Consider the following 23,165-nt stretch of genomic DNA (forward strand, 5'->3'; position numbering starts at 1 on the left):
AGATCCACAAATTAGTACTTTTTTGTCATTTATTGCGAATTTTTACAACAAACAAACACGTTTTACTATATATTCATAACCGCGTACATGTTTTACCGTCATGCTTTAAAAAAAAAAAAAAAACACATTTTGCAATCTGTTATCCATAATCATGAACCGCAGTTCCACAACATTCTGACACTTGATGGCACTCGAATACCCTGTCAGGAACATCTAGTGGCTGGGAATGGCCTTTTGACAGTGTCTGCTATAATGTTGTGTTTGGTGTTCACATACAGTAGATAAATATGGCCACGGTGTAAATGCACAGTACAGTTATGATCTTACTGTCCCATTTTATCGTTATGATAACATGATATATGCCTTCAGTGATTTCCTGAAGATAAATACCAAAAAAAAAAACACAACTGGAATTACTACAGCAGTCACGATCGTCTGATCTCATATGAACCAGGAGATCACGATGACATATGATGTCGTGTGCTGGTATTGTAGTGCTGTCCCATTTCTTAGGGGTACATTTTTAAGCCCTTCCGCCTTCACACTTGTTTTTAAGGGCCAAGGGGAAGGGGTACAAAAATAGAATTGGGATTGGGTTTACATTTGTTCTCTTTAAAAGGGAAGTACTTACTGTAGCTAATATGTGGCTTGGATTTACATTAGACAAACTTGATTGTTTTCATTTATTCAGTTTTTTTATTTATATATTCACTGTCATGTCATTTACCTTCAGTATAAAATTATTACTTATGTTCTTTTTTCACTTTAAATCCAAAGAGAAATGGACTGTTGTTTGATTTTAATATAATTTTTGTGCTGTATTAATTGGTTACAGAGCAGTAAAAATAAAAAAAAAACTTTAAAATAAAAATTTCTTTTGTTTTTCTAAACTAGTAGTATTTTGAAATTAATAAATGCATAATAATTGTGATAACCATGAACCCTTGATTATACCTCAGACTATAATCGTACAACTAATATCTATAATCGTTGCATCCCTATTGGTGATTTCATAAAATGCAACATCATTTAAAAAGCAAAGTAAACAATAATGATACCAGCGATTGCTGATGAGGCATTGACTTATATGTAGCCAAATAAACCATGTGGGCAAGAAACCAAAACTATTATTCCAAATGTAGAGCGGACAAAAACAACAACCTGTAGAACACCATGTGGTGCTGCCATTGCTGAAGGCTAATACATACGAAGTGCTTGCTGTAACTCTAAACCTGCTTGTGTACTTTTATAAGTGTAAAGCAGAGAGGTTAGAGAGTTTAATGCAACCACAACTGAAGATGGGAGCTTGCGTATTTAATATTGATGCACTTTCGAGCTCGCACAAGGCCACTTGTTTTATTTATTTAATTTTTTTTAAAGCTTTTAAAAATATAGTCTGGTGTTTACTCCATCGTTGTCCCTCTCGGCATGTCTGCGTCCTTCTCTCCGCTTTGATAAATGTGCCTTTATTTAGCCCCTCTTTACCCTTCCCAAATTACATTGAGACCCTGATTGATTTTCCCATCTCTCTCTCTCTCTTTCTCTCTCTCTCTTTGCTCAGTCCTTGGTGCTAATGAAGGTGCCTGGTCGAGTTTGTCATGTCCTCATGCTGTAACAGGCTCCATTGTCACATCTGTAGGGACTTGGCTCCTTTTTTTAGAATGATGTCATCAGTGTCATACTCAGTCTTGGCGTCTGATTGGCTAAGGGTCGAATGAAGAGATTTGAGAAATGGAAAGTAACTATTGAGGAATCTATTGAGCTCTTTATACTTGTTGGTAGTTTTCATAGTTCTTATTTTTTGAAGTGCAAGTCATCACAGAACACATTTAATTGTAATAATATCGCATCAGGTCAAAAGGTAAGTCTTTTGCATTCTACCTTTGCATGAGGGTACAGGAACTATTCAGTATTAGTCTATGTTTTTGTGTACAATTGCTAATATTTGCATTCCTGCAGAGCAGAGATGTGTCTGTCGGTGTGTATTTGTGTATGTTGCTCTGCTTTGTTTGTAAATGTCTGACAGTCACTAGGATACAAATGGCAGAATCATCCTCCTGGATTTTGCAAAATAAAGTTTAAACTTGTTTGAGCTTCTGTGTGTGTGTGTGTGTGTGTGTGTGTGTGTGTGTGTGTGTGTGTGTGTGTGTGTGTGAGTGTGTGTGTGAGTGTGTGTGTGTGTGAGTGTGAGTGTGTGTGTTTTAGCACCATATATCTGCTTGAGAGTAAACATTTAGCCTGACACTTGACATATGGCAACCTTGAAAAGTCGAGATAAAAGTTTCCACTTCAGAAATGAATCTGGTGTCTGTGGTTTCTGCCAAAAAGCCTACAAGCATTGTAAAACGTTATAAATTAATATGAGGGTGTTGGCTTAGTACCATTTTTTGGAGAATACTAATCACTGAGAAAAAGAGCTTCCCTATTTTTGTGCATGTTAAATCTATTTCAGAAGATTCTCCTAAAATGGGTGTGTGTGTGTGTGTGTATGTGTGTGTTAGTGCATTAAGGCATGCGATTAATTTTAAATATTTAACGCATAAAAAAAATTAATGCAATTAACGCAGTTGCAGTTTTTTCCTGTTGTGGCCGTGGTGTGTTCAACATGCAAAGAAATATTTTTTAAGGCAAGTTTCATTAAAAACAATTAATGTCGCATTACCAGGCTCTCCAGAGTTTTCTCCTAATTTTCATCTAATTTCGTATGTTTCATTTTTAACTTTCAACTTTTGTTTTAATGATATTTGATACCGCATAATGAACGGAATAAAAAACCTCCGCATTTTGTGACTCGGTGGTCCTTTAAGGTAATCAAAAATCAGTATTTTTACATGGTAGACTCTTAAAATGAAAATTATCTTAATCATATGAGTATTGGTGTCCATGTAAATGTAGTGCCAGATGAAGTCGCGAGCTGTAAAAGTCAGCACATTCCTCTGCCTTTCAGCATGCGCCCTCCAATGTTTCTTTAAGTTTGACGTGTTTCCCGCTTTAACGCAAGTTTTGTAAAGTGTTTGCTTTGCATTGTTGTGTCAGAATCCTTGTGAAATACAGCCATACTTTAGAACGCTTAATTTAAGCAAATTTGATGAGCGCGATCATGCGTGTTGAATCTAAAGGGAGTCGCATTGGCTGAGCTCTCCTGCGCGTGCGTGCATGCGTGTATGCGCGTGTGTGTGCGTGCGTGTGTGTGTCTGTGCCATGTGCCATTGATGTACCGCTTGATGCTTCTTACGTCCTTGTCGCAGCAAAAGTGGCCACAAAATTAGGCACCGAAATGCATATGCTGATTCAGTAATCCTGCTTGTGATCCTGGCTGTTTTCACTCTCAGCTCACATCATTCAAAACAAAAGGTCCACACTCTCCCCCGATAATGTTAACAGACTGGACTGTCTTAAGCCTGATTTATACTTCTGCGTCAGGTGACCGGCTTAACCCACGGCGCAGGCAACGCGCGTGGCTGTGCATTTATACTTCTGCGGGCTGTCTCTGTCGGTCTGCATTAACACTTCCGAAACGCTAGTTGGCAGTGAGGTGTTAATGTTCCTCTGTGTCGAGTTTCTTCGCTACTTTTTTGCTTTTCCTGAACACTTCCGGGATGTACAAGTGGCTCAAACTCGCTCATTTTGAGGCAGGAACCGGCGGACATGCAACAACTTTAACTATGAGGTAAACACAAAACAAAACTTTCCATCCGGAGCTCCTTCACGGGACTCCACACTTGTAAACAATCGCTCTCGCGGCGTCGCGCCATTTGCACGGCTCTCGGTCCCACCCAGGCTCGTCAGTGCTACTAAGCCGACCAATCACAGAGCTTACACTACGCGTCGTTGCGACGTGTAGTTACATTTTTTGAGAGGTGCACGTCAGTGACGGCGATGGCCACGGCTATGCGTCAGCGCCGTAGCATACGCCGGTGTTTGACGCAGAAGTATAAATCAGCCTTTAGCAACTGGATGAATGTAAAGGAGGACTAAGCAAAATTGTTTCTGCTTTATAATTAATGTTTTCAACTCACAGTAATACAACTTTTCAATGAGTACAATTGTTTGTATTCACTCCTTTTTATTATTATAATTTTCTGTATTTGCAATGCCTGTATTTTGGCAATTTTTAAATTTTTTTTATTTTTTTATTGTATTATTATTATTTTTTTATTTATCGATTGATAGTGCAGCCCTACAATAACGCATTACTAGTAATGTGTTATTGCCCATCACTGGTCTAAACATGAACATAAACATGCATGAAAGCATGGCTATTTTACCTATTCTGTTATTATTTAAAAAAATAATTCAATGGCCTCAGTAGTTTACAGAAGTTAACTCAAATACATAAATGTAAATCTTGAATTTCAACTTTCAAGTAGTTTCTTGTATACGTGTTTGTGTGTGTGAGAGAGAGAGAGATAATTTCTATTACAATAACTCTTTCTCTGTGTAATGTGTGCACAGGCACAAAAGAAGCCACTTTTGGCTCTTCATTGACACTCATGATGCCGCTTCTCTCCAGTCTGTGGTTTCTCTGTTTTCCCTGAGTTTTTTCATGCTCTGTACTTTGTGTGTGGCGTCTTGAACTTTATGCCTCATTCTGTTCTCATGGCAACACAAGAAAGCTCATGGGGCTGCTATGGTAACCAGAAACGGCATATTTAGGTGAGTTTGCAGCTTAACTGGCATTAAAAGTGGCGGTCTTCATACTCACTACAATAATTAACCCTTTGTGCTTCAGGATTTATTTTTTGTGTGAAGAAGACCATATTAGAGAGATTGTGTATGTGTGTGTGTGATGTGGCCTGTGAGTGATTCTGAGCTTCTATATAAAGGCTTTGGCTTTTAGCAGGTGCATGCATATGCAAGTTGACAAACAGGCAGAGGTGTGAATGTGTGTGTGATGCATGTGGTTTCGGCAGCAGCTCCAGGCCTGTTTATAGGTTAAGCAGTATTAAAAAGAGCTGTTCATTACAGAGCATCGGTCAACCTGCTCACTGCAATTCTGCTTTCAGCTTTATCACCTGAGGAAGAGCCAAGGAGATGAGAATTAAGGAGGTCGATATAGGAAACAATTGAAATGGCCGTTGTAATCCTGAACTAATATACTACTGAACAAGAACAATATGGAAATAGGAAGGACTGAGTGAGTAATGAGTGGAATAAAGTGTGTTTTAAATTGAGTGGCTAATTGCTGTGTAGCGTAAAGTTTAAAAAGTATTTACTGTAAGAAATACTATGAAGATGTTTATCTACCTTTCAAAATGAATTATTTTCTATTTTAATCAGGGCTGTAAAGGTACCTTTTAAGTTTTGCATGTGTATACCTTAATTTTAATCTTTTCATTGTATTAAATCTTAAAGCAACAAATTTTGTTTGTTAGATTTCGATCACTAAATCAAGATCAATTCACAAGACATATAGCACAGCTCCCGTCCAATTGTCACAAACAGCTTTGTTTAATTACTTTTAATGGGAAACAAAGTGCCACCTTTTAAATTTAGTCCATTTATCTGGTAATTAAAAAATGTTGATGCTGGATGTTCGATACCAGATCACTTTAGAGATGTCTCCGTTCAAGTTATCACTCCTTCCTCCTTGCTACTGCTTAAATAAACTAAAAATATACATGATTGAACATCTCATGTCTTGTGTAATCAATCAGCCCTTCAGCCATAGAAACGTGTCAATAAAACCACTTAAAAGTAAGGTCATGTAGCATTATATTTACATCATCAGGCTAGTCATTTTGTGTCCACAGCCTTGCATTACTGTAAATATTTGTGCTATATCAGCTTATATACTATAATAAAAGTCACAGCAGAGGGAAAATAATGATCAAGAAATTGATTCTGTGATATTCAAAATGCATCGCTATTCTCACTTGAATGGACTCTGAGCTTAGCTTTTAAAAGCAGGTGGAGCTGTATGCTTTACAAACAGCCTTACTCTGCTTGCATCCAATTCCTTACTAATACCACTTAAACATAAAATAATCATTTATTGGTCGCTGTAGTAGTTTGTGGGAAATATTTATATAGATGATAATTTTTGTCCTAAATTTTAGTGTCCTGGCTCCTCAAAATATGCAGGTGATATACGATTTGCGAGATCTCAAAAATCCTGTAGAGTATGATTAATAAAATTGGAAAGGATTAGGCAAAAAAAAAGAAAAGAAACAAGATTTTATAGTGTGCTGTTTACATTCTCCAGAGGAAGAAATTTCCATGAAACAAATTACAAGCGCTCTTCCTGGTTACCGTTTGAGTGTACGAATTAAACCAGCCTAGAGGGCCATCTGCTGTTGAAAAATTATGCTCCAAATTGATTTAAGAAAGAATAGCATCGCGTTTATAAAATCTCCGAGTCATAGAATCAATTTCTTGAACAATTTTTTTTGCAATGTGGTAAAATAGAAATCATTTTTTATTATTTTTGTCTCTTTTTCTTTTAATCAAACACTTATTGGTATTGGTCATGTAAGGGTCATATATTAACTGAACTTCTAATGTTGTGGGTGAGTGCTGTGCATACTAATTAGCATTTTTGCAGAAGTAGATAGATGCGGGTCCAAAATTAAATTCAGCTCTGCAGAAACTTCCTGTCTGAATAGAGGTGTTAAAACTGAACACAGAACACAGAAAGAGGTATACTTTGATGTTGTGCAGAGATTTGTAGAAAAAGAGGAAGTATGTCGAAGGTGCGGCCAATGGAGGACTGAAAAATGACTGACAAATGACGTTACACCAAAACTCCACCTGTTAAGATCAGTTGTGTATTTATGCTGGAGTCAGCAAATGTATGTTAGTTGCGAACCTCTTGAATGTAATTCTTGTATTGCATTGGGGTAATGTAACCCAGAGCTCTGTCATCGAATTATTCATTTGTATCTAATAAATTACTAAGATTTTTGGCATTGAAGAAAACCCTCTCCAGACCTTTTCTTATTGAACACGCATGGAATAGAGATAGATATTCCAACAGCAACAACATTTCTTGATTTTTGAGTTTTCAGATTTGAATGCAACGATTTGAAGGATTAATAAACGTATGTAAATCACCATCATTCATAATTTGTTGCGTGGGTGTTGAGATCCCGATCTTTTTATAATTAAACAGAAAACATCTTTAATAATCAAAGCAACCCACCACATCTTGAATAACCCACCGTAACTTCTTCTGTCATCATTATATTGTACAAGAAAGCCTAAATACTTTCATACATGTGATTTAAATGACACGAGATGCGATTTCTCTGCGATCGTTGCAAGTTTAGTAAAGTTAAAAGTAAATTATTAATTCGCGGGTTACATGTTCCAAACCATGGATTGTGATCTGTGTGAATCACATATCAACTGTGATCCATTACATCCCTAACCCTAATAGAAATCTACTGTAATGCTAATAATGCTTTAACTATCTTATTGATTAATTTCATGCTTTTAATTAAGAATATTGCTTTTCAAAACATTCCACTGATGGTTGATCTGATTGATAATATTGTCAGAAGTGCAGCTTGTTTTAATCATTTATAAACTATAGATGCTGTCTGTGTAGTTGAGCAGTTGATTGTGTGTGTTTGCAGTATAGCGTATTTGCTCTTGTGTGGCGCTGTCAGTGAGCTGAATGAGAGTGTTTGTGGGTGTTTTTGTGCCATTTTGATAAATGCGGCATCCCAACAGAAAACCCTCTTTGTACTTGTCATTTCAGAAGTTTGCGAGAGTGTTTGGCACCTCCAGGCTCATTGTTTGATGTTCTTTGAGTGTGATTTGAGCTGGCGTTTGTGACGGAAGAGGACGAGGTCAATGGTCTCCATCTATCTCTGTCTCTCACACAGTTATCAGTGGCATGGACTTATTACAAATCTTCCTCATGATCTTCACAGACATTTGTTTGGCGCTTGTGTATGTTCAAGAGTGGGTTGAACGTTTTGCATGCATGTGCTTACTAAAAAAATTTGTGTGACTAATTGGTGTAGTTTTTATATCTGTGAGAGGTAGTGGCAAGATGCACTTCCAGTTCTTTGTGTGTGATTGTCTTGTGAAATTTTGTGCGTGTGTGCGTGTGTGTGTGTGTGTGTGTGTGTGTGTGTGAAATTTTGTGTGTGTGTGCGTGCGTGTGCGTGCGTGTGCGTGCGTGTGTGTGAAATTTTGTGTGTGTGCGTGCGCGTGCGTGCGTGTGCGTGCGTGTGCATGCGTGTGCATGCGTGTGTGTGCGTGCGCGCGTGCGTGCGTGCGTGCGTGCGTGCGTGCGTGTGTGTGTGTGTGTGTGTGTGTGTGTGTGTGTGTGTGAAATTTTGTGTGTGTGTGTGTGTGTCTTGATGCTATTGCTGTCAGCTCTGAACTGTGTGAGAAGGGAGATATGTTTCTCTTATCTTTAGAGAGAGAGAAAATGAGGAAGTATGGAAAATACCTTGAGTTGAAGGCTCTATTAATAGCTCTCTTTTGAAATTGAATTCTTTTGCAAATATTTGCTAAGTGCTGTTTAACATATTTTTTATAATTATTTTTTAGAGGTTTTTCACCTTTTATTGGGATAGGATAGTGGAGGACAGACAGGAAAGCATTGGAAATCGTACTTGGGTCACTCAAAGCACCATGGTGCAATGCCGATGCACTAAACCACTAGACTGTTGGTGTAAACATTTTTAAACATCGCTGTTTTAAAGGTCCTGGAAGTGTTTTAATATACGCAATTTTATTTAATGTTTACATAATCTAAACTGAAACACTCAAAGAGGGTGGGACATAGTGTAGCTCCTTCCCGTTTAAAAAAAAAAGCTTATAGCGTTTTGTTTTTTCACAGCTTTGCCAGTGAGAGTGGTTGAGCTCAAGTGCATCAAATGAAAATCAAATGAGAAGCGTCCTGAAGGGGGCTAGGCATGGCAAATACTAGAGAACATTTGATTGGTGAAGATTTGATGTAAAACTGAAGTATGAGGTGACGTGAATAAAACCATCAATCCATTTAGGCAGAAGTGACAAACTACAAGCTTAACGGCAGATTCACATGGGGCATCAGTGTCAATGTTTTTCATTTACTTTGAATGGGTGATGTCAAGCATTGCCTAACTGAATTGTGGATGATGGCATTGCTCGCTGCAGAAGTTGGGAATTTCTCAACTTTTCAAGTCCCAAAGGAAGCGTCATCCATTCAATTCAGCGTCAGCCATTCAATTCATGTTCATGTACACAATGTAGATTGTGTGAAAGCATCTCAACATAGTTCTAGTAAAGTCCAGATTTCAGAGTTGAAGTTCAGTTCAGTGTCGTTTAAGTTTCACTGCTGAAAGTTCAAACACAAGAGCAAATTCACCGAAGCCCAGTTCCACAAGTCCCGATTACTCAATTGGCTAGTAAAACCATCACACACAGACAACTATCAAGCATTTGCTCTGGGTGGGGGAAATGAAATAATACATATATATATATATTACAAATCACAACCTCTTGTGATTAGCTAATTGCAATGTTTCAAATTGTGATTGCAAATTGATTTCGATTAATTGCACAGCCCTAATGTCAACCACAACTTCAGACACGCTCTCAACAAGCGTTGACACTTTCACTCTGTGAATTGGCGTTACGTATCTTCTAAACCCAAATTTTGTTACTGTTTTGGAGCACACTAGCTTAGATATCTAAAAATCTAGATATCTTAAAAACTAACAATACTGATGCTAAAACACTATTTTAATTTCATGGGACTTTTAATAAGTCATTTATTTAAATAAATATTTTACTAGGTTTTTTGCAGGGTACCAATGTTCAGCTTAAAGTGTAATTTAATGGCTAAACTAGGTTCATTAGGCAAGTTAAGTCAATGAACAACAGTGGTTTGTTCTCTAGTCAATTTAAAAAAATGTGGTTCAAATAATATATATATATATATATATATATATATATATATATATATATATATATATATATATATATATATATATATATATATATACTGAAACTGCTTTTATACCAGCCAAACTAAATAATAAGATGACCTTCAGTAGAAAAAAAATAGTATAGCAAATGTATTAAACATTTGGAAAGTATTTAAAGAAGAATACAATTTTTACTGGAGGGCTAATAATTTTGCTGTGTATGCATTGTAACAAATGCTGGGTTTCATATACTCTGTGTGAAGACAACATGAAGAAATTAAGTTAGCTTATTAGTTTTCACAAATTTAAGTGGATTGAACACAAAACAATTAATTTGTCCCAAAATCACCTCAAAAATGTTAGTTTGTTTTGTTCAAAAAGTGATTCAGCTCATTTTAAATAAGTAGTTTGAACAAACAACTCTATTTTTAGAGTGTACACTACCCTTATATAATATTCTACCTTTAATATTTCTGACAACCATCAAACTAAAGTAGGCAATAATAATTATTTTTTTGTTAAGTTTAGTTTTGTGTTTAGATTATAGCAAATTTAAATAAAATTGAATAATTGGGCATTTGTGATGTTAACATTTAAATTAAAATTGTTATTATAATAATTTAATATTGTATTTATTTATTTATTTATTTATTTTAATGAACTTTCTATTTGTGTTTGCTTATGGGTACGTATTTCCAGATGCAGTTTGCTTTTTACTTATTTTTTTCATCATTCGAAGTTTTCTTTCTCTGCTTTCCTCGTCTTCTCTTTCTTTGCCTTTGCTCTTTTCATTTTGCTTTCCTTTCATTTAGTTTCCTTTTCTTTCCACTCAGGAACAACTGAGAAAATAAAATAAAGACAACACTAATCACACCAGTAATAAGCAACAGTTTGAGCGCTATGAAATAGAATTATTATTTTAAATATGTTATTAACAGCAATGTGTTAGCACATATTTGTCATTTTTTGAGGAGTAAAAGATGCTTTTGTCCACATAATGGCGTCATTGCAGCGTCTCCCATCAGCGGGACCGTGCTAGCCAAACTAACCCCGTTGACCCTCTGGAGAAAAGGCTGTTTAAAGAGATTTGAAGTGGGATGCATAGATGACATAATGAAGTGAGGGATGAAGATTTAGAGAGAGACAGACTCTAAAAATGAAGGGAAAGGAATAAAGAGGGAGAAAACACATGCTGCTATTTCTCCGTCATTGGAAACAGATGGAGCTCTGGGACGCCACTCCGCTCAGAGCAGGGTGAGGCTGTTTCCTCTAATATATATTGTCCATTCTTATGACATCATCACAGACACGCCCATATGAAACATGAATCTTCTCAAAGTGTTCCTGGTTGAATTTGTCAGGTGCTACATATTTTTAGTACTTGTGCAAAACATAATGTCTGCATAAACATCTGACATCCAAGCAATGAGGACATTGTGGTTGAGTTTCATTTTTGAAGTGAATGTACAGAGCAATTTTGGCAATGTGCTATGTTTTTGCACAAAATATAATTTCGGTCAAACTAAATGTCAGTTGAAAACAAGGGTTTGTTCCTGTGCTTCATACTCTGAACTTCTGTTTTGGCTTCTGTCATGGTCTGTTTTGAGGACGTTTTGGACATTTTTCTGGACTCTGGACCGTATGGAGATTGATGGAGCTCTCAGATTTCATCTAAAATAACTTTAATTTGTATTCCGAAGACAAATAAAGGTCTCATGGGTTTGGAACAACATGAGGATGCGTAATTAACTACAGGATTTAAATCTTTTGGGTGAACTAAACCTTTAAGTGGACTGGTATTGTTGTGAGAGGTCAGTGTTTGTGTCGGTCTGTATGTGGGGTGTGTTTTGTTTCCATCTTCCTGTGCTGAAGGTTTGGCGTCTGCTGACGGTGTTCTCTGCGTGTTGTCAGCTGATGCTGAGAGGGAGCTTTTACTCTTCCTTTTCCCCTTCAATCGGCATTCTTTCTAAGTGTTTATAAAAGCACATAATTACACCAATGTGTCGCATTTTATGGAAAGTAATGGCTCTAAATTTGCAGTTGCATTAAAAATACGAGGGTTTGAGGGAATCTTTTTTTTTTATGCCATTTTTGTGGAAGTTTGTTAAACCTTTCAGAATATCGAGACGAACATTTCTGCAGCACTACCACAGCGTAATAAATGGAAGTGGTTAAATGGATGACAAAACTTTTCGGATTTGTGTGAAAGAAATTCTTTTTTTTTTCCCAGTATGACGTTTGTGTTCGTCAAACAAATTTTGTGTTTTTAAATGTACATGTGCAAATATCCTGGTCACTCTTTTCCATGTACTGAAATTGAATCAGAACTCTGGCTGTCACGCTTATTGCAAAAAAAAAAAAAAGCAAAATGTCAGACCATATGACTCATGCTCTACAATAATTTGATCTGTTCCTCACCTCAAGCTTGTTGTATGACTTATAAAACTTGTATAAAGTGCATGATTGGTCGGACGGACCACTTTTGGAGACAATATTTATTAAACTTGTTTTGCATGAAAGTAATTATTTAACCCATAAATTGCACTTATTTGCTGTTTCTTCTCGTCTCTCCTCGTGTTTTAGCCACTCATTCTGTGTTTGTGTATTTCATATTTTCCCACATTCATATGAGTCAGTGACACCTACAGTCTCTTTTGTGAGCTTTCAAACTCTCTTGTCCATGCTCTCTTTCTCTGGGCAGCTGCGTTTATCCCATTTACTGTTTTTATGTTCCTCTTTTGTCCGTCTCCGCCTCAGTCTCTTTCCCTTCCTTTTGTCCAGCTGCTTTCTGTTTGCAGCCTCTTTGCTTGGCCAGTTTTTCATCATTTCTTTCTTTCCTTCCTTTTGTCACGCTTCTGCCCTTTCTGTGCCTCATCTCTTCTGTCTCTCTCATTCCCAGGGAAAAACCAGCCTCATTCTTATGAGGTTTTTTGTGTTTGTCCATGGACCTACGGATAATATTTGAGTAATTACATTGGTTAACCACAGGTGGTCACTGGTTTCCATATTTCCTGGGTTTCTAAGCTATCGAATACCCTGTAGATGGATGCGGGAAACAAATGTGAACTTTTTACCACACCTGCAAATAGCAGGTGATCTGGCTGTTACTTACAAAAATACATTTCTTACTGGCATAAATGTTTTATCCTTTCATGTATTAATTGATTACACATTTTCTAGAAGGAAAAAAACGCTGTAATTTAGATTACATTTTAGATGTAAATAATTTTATGAACTACACATCTGTGAGATCTAATAGTTTTCTGAGTGAGTGATTCTGCACTAATGCATAATAAAAAATAACAACAGATTATTTAAAAAAAACTTTAGTACCGGTCTCAGCTGTTTTGTGGTGTGTGCCATTATATTAGATCCATGCATAATCTTTCAATCTTAAATTTACGTCTTTGACGTTAATGTTGATTGTACATCAAAAGATAAGAGGAAATGACCGAATTATAATAAAGAAAGCATTAATTATATATATATATATATATATATATATATATATATATATATATATATATATATATATATATATATATATACAAGCAATATCACACGGGGAGCAATGCGATTATGGCTGGTGGGTGGTGTGCATTGGCATGAGGGTGCTGGCCGAGCGCATCAGTTTCCCACCCTTGACGATATACAGCCACATCGCACTGCTACGAGTGTGATATTGCATTTATACAACAGTTTGACGACATAATCGTGAATGTAAAAAAGAAAATCTTACACAGAGAGTCTAAAAACCCTTTTATAATAGGAACTTCTTTCTTTCACCATTCGTTCACATCTGCAGGTGACATCTGAATGGCAGAAGCTGTTGCTACTTCACCAACGTCACTTTAGAGCTATTATTTGAAAGATTCTCTAGCATAATGTCTAAAGTGATGGCAAAACGGGTGATTTTGTTTTCATTTTAAGATTATAAGGCTGAACGGCATAAAATGCCATCAGTCTACAGAGATTTCCCAGTATTTCTCTGTTGCAATCAGGATTTCACAATAATTAACCCTGAAAAAGCCAAAAGCAGCACAAACACCTCTAGATTACCGTACTGTTTGTCATAAGGAAAAACACTAAACACGTGGGCATTTCTTCTTTCAGTTTACTGAACCAGTCTGCAATAACAAAACAGGAGAGCCATTACAAACAAACTGATTGCAAACAAAAAAGTAACTCATAGTTGTACAAAGATTGGCCAACACAAAATACATGCATTCCTGACATGCAAGTCCCATCTCACACTCAATACACTACAATTACTATGGTATAAATACAGAACTACAACATACAAAAGAGAGATCGACTTAGAATGTCACTCACTAATTTTATAATGTTTTGATCACGCCAATCTTTTCTCCTTCAAGGGCTTATTATGCGGTCTCTGTCGCCATCTTGTGGATGGACAACGTCAATAGTCTATGCTCTGCCGTATCTCCAAAATGATAGATATTTAAAATAGGCACTATCCTTATAAATAAAATGCATAAATGCAATCTTTAGTTTATTGATTTGCTGTCACTCTATGTGGGCGGAGTAATACTGAACGATGAGGCTGTACGAGTTCTGATACTGCAGAATATCGCACAGCTACCAGCCAATCAGATTCGAGAACCAGACAGAACTGTTGTATATATTATCCTGATGGAAATGCGGCACAATATAGAGAAAAATAGTTTTACATTAAATTATTCCGATTTTTACTTTCAAATATACAATTTATTTGTTTATTTATTTTTTTATTATTTTTTTTTATTTTTTATTTTTTTTAAATGGCCTATCCTATTGCCTTACTTCAGGGTGTCACTTTGTCACTGTGAATGAAAGAAAAAAATTCATAGTCTATTGGACTCCACGTTCAAGAACATTATGAACTAGCCTTAGTTTTAAATACAAAGTCTTTCTAGTTTACTCTGATTTGATTACATTGCTTTTAAATTTTAGCAACATGAAAATCATCTGCAGAGATGTCTTGAAGAAACCATTTCTAACATGGCCCTTTTGTTCTCTCTTTTTTCTCATTACAGAGTCTTCAAGAAGTCCAGCCCCAACTGCAAGGTAAGATTCCCTAAGGGGCTTCACATGGGTGAGGGTGGGATCTTAACTGTCTCTCTGGACCTTTATCTTTCCTCACTCCGTCTCTCACTTCTCCTCCCTCATTTTCTATCCATCTCTCTTGCCGCTTCTCTCTGTTCACTTGTTTAAGGTGCTCTCAAGGATTTCTTATTTCCTTTTTCCTTTACACCTTTTTCTCGTTCCTCCTTTATCAGTTATCACAGCATTATTTTCTCTATAATCTCTTTCTCTCTGCGTGCGTTTGGGCTGTTATCCCTCATCTCATTTCTTTGCCTGTCTGTAATGGAGTGCTCTGTGCATGTGGAAGATGTGTGTTTGGACATCCCGTCATCCAGAAGGATTGTCTTCAGGAAGGGAGTCGATCATCTCGGGGTCAGATTGTCATGCCTTCGGGCTGTTTGTTAAATAGGTTGTGCGTGCGAGTTTCTCTGTGGTGGTGCCGCCGCATGCTTTGTGTGTTATCTCTTGGGTTTTTGTGTAGCAAGTTTAAACTTGTTTTCTTTTCCCAAACACGTCTCTGATTTTTCTCTTTCTAGCTCACGGTATACTTGGGGAAGAGGGACTTTGTGGATCATCTAGATCACGTGGACCCTGTAGGTGAGTCAGATGCTCAAAACAACCTGCCAGTTTTTTGGTTGAACCAGTCGACCTCCTTTTATGCCCTGGTAACATCATTTTAGTTCTTGTTGGAGAATTGGAACTGGTTTTGATGGATATACAAGTAAAGTCAAAATTATTAGCCCTCATGTGAATTTGTTTATCAAATATTTCAATTATTGAAATACAAGGAATTTTCACAGTATTTACTATAATATTTTTTCTTATGTAGAAAGTCTTATTTGCTTTATTTTTGCTAGAATAAATGCAGGTTTAAGGTCAATATTATTAGCCCCCTTTAAGCATTATTAGTTTTCGATTGTCTACTGTAAAAAAAAAAAAAAAAAAAAAAAAAAAGCACAAATAACAGGGCATGTCAAAACTTTTCCAGGCACAATAAAACCCTCAGAGGGTTCAAAGTCTCAAAGGCCCATGAATCAGTGCGAGTGTCCCGCAGCGAAAGAGGGAAGGGTTTGCATAAAAATAGAAGTTTCAGTTTGAGCATGCGCTGATTTTCACAGAAGCAAAACCACACACAAACTGAGGAGATAAAGACACTGACTATGTTTGCATGGGCATCAGTAATTGAATTATTTGCCAAATTCTTCATTTGTCAACATTAACTGCACTTCAGCACTTTCAATTAATTCAGGAACATTTCATGCATGCCCCCTATGACAAACGAGATATTGGATGTAAGGAACTGCTGGAAGAGTTTAATTTTAATGGAATGTTTGATACCGCAAGCCGTATGAGAGAAAAAAAAATTCTGCATTTCTCTGTAACTTGTATGTTTCGGTAGATAGTGTCAGAAAGCTGTGTGTGTATCCTGTCACAAAATCCGGCGAAAATCCTACACAACGGTTATAGTTTGATTAAGGTGTTCACATTCGAAGAGGAGCACTTACAGTGCAACTTTCAGTCCATAATATTGTAGTGATGTTAACGTACTGTAAACTTAGTACCTAAATTATTTTGACTAAGGTATGGCTTTAAAAACTGCAGGCGTACTGCTGACGATATTAACTTTGCCATCTGAATAAACATAAACAAAGAACACTGATCACACACTTACCAAATCTGTGGAGACGGTACAATTAACAACAACTGCAACTGCATCTTTTAAAAAATAAAAAAGAAGACGAGTGGTGAATCTGGATTTCACAGTTTCCAGATGTGAAAACCTCTCAGGTAAAAAATGTTCCTTACAAGTGTATTTTTTTTGCATGTTAGCAGACCACTGTAATCCACACGTGAGTCCAGCTGTGCTCGCATAGCAGGGAACTAAAAACAAAACCTTTGTTGCAGCACATTTATAAATGCAACACTGACGACCCATGTCTTCAAACAGTTATTTTTCTTTTACTTGTTTTAATTATGGTTGGCAACACAACGTGGCGTCTCTCTGCTGTCTGAACCCTTTAACACGTAAAAACAGTTTTCGAAGCTATCATGCATATTAATGAAGTTCCACCTCATATACGATAGAGTGTGCTGAGTGTGTTCGAATCAAGTCATTCTCGTGAATTAATGCTGAAAGCTCAAAGACATCACATTGTACCCGCCGGTACAGACATCTAGTCTACACGATGAAATTCACACAAGGATCTAATCGCCATGATGTAGTTTCAAAGTTTATTTTCAAACCAGAAGAACAAATTTGCTCGAATTAAAGCAAAAACAACCAATACTCACTTTTTTCCCCCGAAATGTATGTGTCCTAATAGTGTTTTTAGCAGCGTGGGATATATACATGACAGTCAACATCTTTGAAAATGTGTTTTGGTGTTTCGTGACCCTTTAAAGTTGATTTAATGGAACTTTGGTTTGGGTTAATTAGCGGGTAAGTATTTTTTTTGGGGGGGGGGTGAACTATTCCTGTTAAGATTTCTGCTTACATGCTATAATACTGTAGTAATTATGATCTGACTGAGATTTCTGGTTTCTGCTGTTCATTTCCTCCCTGTTGACTGAATGTCTCTCGGTCTGTTGCGTGGCAGCCGGTCACAGGAGACGTCAGTCTAGAAGATATACTGTAGATGTTTCACTCATTATGTTTTTGCAGGGGGATTAGCTCTGTCAGTAGTATTGCATATTGTAATGGAAATCTTATACAAGATAACTCTTCAAATGCCTAACTAATAGCCTTTGTGACTTTATAATCTCCTGGAGTATCTTTCTAAACCTCTGTGCAGGGTGAAAGACTGAGGCCTACATTACGCCAATCATTCAAAAGATTTCAAATTGAGTAAAACTAATACTGTGAAATATTAGTAGAGTTAAAAATATTTTCTCATTATCAATATTGAACATGTTGGAGTGCTCAATGTAGACCTGTCACAACAATCAATATTGACTTATCGCACAACACATGGACATGATGCGATTTTTGGTGATGTGATATATATATATCCCTCGTACATAAAAACCAATTCTAGCAACATTTTAGCTAATTGCGCAACATCTCTATCTCTATTGGAGGTGTCAGCATCAGTGTGGTTAAAAACACTATAGTATTTATTATAAATTACTGTATGTTTTCATGTGGATGCCTGACAACTGAAAATAGATCTGGCAGTAGATATCGCAGCCTTTGTTACTTTTTACCTTGCACTTTCTTAACATTTATTATTATTTGTTTAGGATATGTATTTTCGCTCTGGTTTCCCCCACAGTCCAAAGACGTAGTACAGGTGAATTGGGTAGGCTAAATTGTCCATAATGAATGAGTGTGTGTGGATGTTTCCCAGAGATGGGTTGCAGCTGGAAGGGCATTCGCTGTATAAAACATGTGCTGGATAAGTTGGCAGTTCATTTCTCTTTGGCGACCCCAGATTAATAAAGGGAAGCTGAAAAGAAAATGAATGAATGATATGTATTTTCACATTCCGATTTCAATGACTAATGAAATTGTTAAAATGACTATATTTAAATGAAATATTCTTAATAATAAAATATGTTTTCTTTAAAAGAGTGTACTTGCGTTGTGATGATATTGTTTTGTCATTCTAGGATTCTAGGAGTGGCATAAAATGGTCTTAAATGACAATACTATCGTTTTTTTTGATTATGTTTTGGTGCACATTATCGAACAACAAAAAAATAATGTTTTGAAAGGCCTAGCTCAATGTTTTTGTGGAAAAATAATATTTGATTTCAAAATTGTTGAATTTTTTTTTTTAAATCATATCAAAAGTTTAATAACCATGTTGTTTTTAAATGTCTTTTGTGACATTTTTAATTATTTTACTGTCACTTTTAATCCGTTTTATTGCTTCTTTGTTAAAAAAAAGTATGAATAAAAAAATTACTGACCCAAAATTTTGAATATGTACAGTTTTACTTTGTTTTGTTAAATTTTTTTACTGCTTTAGTAGAAAGAGATATTCACCTAATTTTGTTTCGCTTTTTCTAAACCTATTAGAGTTTCTTTTTACTGTTGAGCACAAACAAATATAATTGCAAAATGCTTGAAACTTTGACTTTCATAGAATTTGAATTTTTTAATATTTCTGTGGATCTCAAAGGCTACCCGTGTTCAACAGAAAAGAAACTCATAAAACTTTGAAATAACTGAAGAGTAAATTAATAGTGAATAAATGTATTTTTGGGCAAGCTATCCTTTACAATGAATGACTTGATATGCTGATTAATTACAAAAAATGGTTGCATCTTTCATGCATGTGCATGCTAAAAATAATTGCATTCCTCCCCCAAACAAAAATGTTGTAAAACCTTATTGTGGAAAATGAGTAAATCATTAAATTGACTTTCCTAAAAGTGGCTTTAGAGGTCAGTATAATGTTTGCTTTATTGGCAAATCATTGAACACAGGCCTATCACTTGCACGGAAATCCATTTTGCAGTTGAGGTCATTTGAAGCTACTCAAACCCAATGTGCTCATTTAAAGTCTTTATGTAATTATATTGATTTGATTCATGAGTTAAAAACTACAAAATAAGTTAGCTGTTTGTATTTATTGCATAACAATTATTTTTAGTTTTTGACAAAGTATTCATTTATTTAAATGGTCATACTAAATGAATATTTTTAAATTCATTTTTTTAAAGTATTATATGCTAAGAATTCCTGCAGGTTTTCTCCGAGGCGGTCATGGATTTTCTGAAATGTCATTGAAAATCAGGTTCTTTTTTGGACATTGAAAGTCAAACATTTTTATATTAAGTTTTTGTCCAAGTCATGAAATATCAGGCTATTCTGTTTTTCATTTTAAAATGTTACCTTCTTTTTATAAAAAAAATCTTATTATCACAAAATGACTGATTTGGCAGCAAATTCTAGAAACTTACAACAATATTTGCAGCATTTCTGTGTTGTTCTGCAGTGTAAATATACACAAATTTACAAATCTTAGTTCTTTATGACTTTTTTTGACCTCAAGAACCATTAGTCTTCGTCATTTATATTAAGGGAACAACTCTTTTAAAAAGATTTACCTCTTAACCATATAAAGCCTACCTGACTCATATAAAGCCTACTTGACTCATCTAAATGATAAAGACAATCAACTGTTAAAATCTCTTCAACAACATTCGAAAAATCATGTTTAGATTGTAAATTTTTGTGTTTGACTTAACAAACGTAGCCTTGTTCGAATAGGGTTAGGCTGAATTTGCTTTGCAAATAATGTCACATGACGCATCTAAAGCGAGTCACACACTGCTGTGCCTTGTCTATGACAACTCAAGGTATCGCACACCCGATGAGCACTATCTGTAAGCAAATATAATGTTATTTAATATAAAAGAGTGCAGATAGCGCAAAGGGAATTTGAACAGTGCAATTAATCTACGACAATTAAAAAAATCACAAGCTTCCCTTAATACTGTGCCAGTTGCTTCATTTTGCACTGAATTCAGCTTTTTAGACATTGAACATCAGGGAAAAGACGGGGAGGGAAGTGAGTGGGAACCATGTATTTTTCTGTCTTTTTTTTATTCGCTCACTTTTTTTTTTTTTTTTGCTTTAAGATGGGGTGCTCCTGATTGATCCAGAATACCTAAAAGACCGAAAAGGTAACATACTGTTTCTCCACTTTTATTGTAGTGCCTTTAAAGTACGAAATCTTTAAAATGAAGTCATCTAAACCATGGCCCTAAATATTTATCTCTCCCACTGCTCTCTTTTTACCAGTGTTCGTGACACTGACGTGTGCCTTCCGATATGGCCGTGAAGATCTGGATGTGCTGGGCCTGTCTTTCAGAAAGGATCTGTTCATCTCCAGCTTCCAGGCGTATCCTCCTCTGCCCGACGAGCGCAAACCACTCAGTCGCCTGCAGGAGAGACTGCTGAAGAAGCTTGGCCAGAACGCATATCCCTTCAACTTCACGGTGACCCTTCATTTACTCATTTACTCAAAGTGTACTTCAGTTAGGTTAGCACATGTGCACACAGTCCACTGCACAGCCTTTCATAGTACACTCCATTTTAGGGCATGCACAAACACAGGCACTCTAGAAAGATTCATAATTTATTTCTAATATCGTGTTGCACCGATGCATGCCCTACAATGTGTCCTAACAACATCTGATACAACCAGATTTCAGCGACAGTCAATGTGGTCCTGTTCCCACTATATATATATATATATATATATATATATATAATTAAAATAAAATAAAGTGAATTAAATAAAACATGAGGAACATCCTGGATCTGTTTCTTCGCTCTTTTTAATTTATTTTTATGTGTTATAGAAGCATCGGATCAGGATTCGTTATCGGTAGATACTCAAAATCAAATGACTCGAAGGCAAAAAAAACCTTATCAGGACATTTCTAATAGAAATACAGTCCGAATAGCCTATAGTTTCGCGCATGAACTTTGTGAGAAATTAGCTTCCGACCTTGCGCCTGTCAATTAATATTATTTTAATTTGAGTCTCTCTTATTTTTTTGTGCAGTACATTAATAGCAAGGGTATATATTATTTGTATATTAGTGAATTCTTTTTTAAATATTTCCATTTTGGGGGAGTCCCACAAATATTTGTGTTCTCCCGCAACTCGTACATACAGTTGAAGTCATGAATTATTACCCCCCCCCCCTTCTTTAATTCTTAGCCCCCTTTTTTATTTTTTCCCCTAATTTATGTTTAACAGAGAAAAAAAATTCAACACATTTCTAAACAAAATAGTTTTAGTAGCTAATTTCTAATAACTGATTTATTTTATCTTTGCCATGAAGACAGTAAATAATATTTTACTAGATATTTTTCAAGAAACGTCTATACAGCTTAAAGTGACATTTAACTAGATTAATTAGGTTAACTAGGCAGGATAAGGTAATTAGGCAAGTCATTGTTTAATGATGGATTGTTCTGAAAAAAAATAAAAGCTTAAAGAGGCTAATAATTTTGACCTTAAAATGGTTTTTAAAAAATTAAAAACTGCTTTTATTCTAGCCGTATTAAAACAAATAAGACTTTCTCCAGAAGAAAAAATAGAATCAGACATACTGTGAAAATTTCTTTGCTCTATTAAACACCATTTGGGAAATATAAAAAATATAGAAGAAAAAATTCAAAGTTGGCTAATAATTCTAACTTCAACTGTAGATGATTTTATTACCGCCCGCACTCGCATTCATCCATTAAATCATGCCCCATGCCGCACGACTAGTCCACACCAAACGTGACACGACAGAAACATTTAAATACCAGCCGTTCAAAAGTGCAGAATAGTGCACTTCACTCCCTACCAAACGAACAAGTTTATTATCTAATTAATAAGTATCAAACTTCATAAAATTATTTTAAGTACATGCTGATTGACTTGAGTTTGCACAAAGTCATAGTTCTCAAAAAACAAAATATATTTGCTAGTTATTTGATTTCCAACATCTGAGGTAGAGGTGTGAACCTATACTGGTCTCACAGTTCGGTTCGGTTACGATTATCATGCCTTCGATTCGGTTCAATTCGATATCTCTGTGCATCACGGTGCATTGACGATGCTTTCCATATACAGTGTTATATTTTAGGGGGGAGGCTATAACAAGCTGTCTGTATAAACACACAGAGACACAGCACCACACTGTCTCTCATTCAAACACATACACAAACATAGACAGCACCAAACAAATAAATAAACAAACACACACACACACACACTTAAGCCCTTGCAACAGGGAGAGCTTGCGCTGAGCGGAGCAGAAAAACGAAAAAAAGAAGCACTTTTCCGACGGTCCCTTACTGAGAGCTCCTCTCAGCACGAGCTCTCCTGGCTAAACACATATTGCGAGGGCTTAAACGGAGCAGTGCTCGTAATGTCGAGTGAAAAAAAGAGAGAGACAGCTGTGAAACATAACCAGCTTTGTCTTTCTGTAGGAAACACACTTTAGATCTTTTAGGGTAAGAGGTTTTTGACTTAATGCCGTCTATAACTGAATGTGTGTCAGGAATATCGAAAACAAAACTAACTGAACTGTGCTCATTTCTGGTGCCCCTCTGGATATACAGCGCCCTTAGCATTTGCCTATGGTGCCTATGCCACGGGCCGGCCCTGAGTTGGCTAAGTGTTGTAAATACTCGCGCTCACCTCCCTCGCGACAGAGCGCATAGGAGATAAATGACGTCAGTACATAATAACCTAT

The 23,165-nt window shown here is 36.1% G+C and overlaps 1 protein-coding gene across 4 annotated transcripts in view; it reads left to right on the forward strand.

Annotated features, from left to right (window-relative positions):
• Positions 1-23,165, forward strand: part of arrb2b (arrestin, beta 2b) — a 79,262-nt gene that overhangs the window by 34,157 nt on the left and 21,940 nt on the right. For all 4 annotated transcript variants that reach the window (XR_012382345.1, XM_068222202.2, XM_009303041.5 and 1 more), the window contains 4 exon segments: positions 14,906-14,936; positions 15,491-15,551; positions 20,544-20,588; positions 20,707-20,903. Coding sequence is in view for 3 of the 4 variants with exons in the window: in XM_068222202.2 (XP_068078303.1) it covers positions 14,906-14,936; positions 15,491-15,551; positions 20,544-20,588; positions 20,707-20,903 (334 nt within the window). In the remaining variant the exon portion in view is untranslated.

The sequence above is a fragment of the Danio rerio genome, chromosome 7 (assembly GCF_049306965.1).
Source record: "Danio rerio strain Tuebingen ecotype United States chromosome 7, GRCz12tu, whole genome shotgun sequence".
Lineage (NCBI taxonomy): Eukaryota > Metazoa > Chordata > Actinopteri > Cypriniformes > Danionidae > Danio > Danio rerio.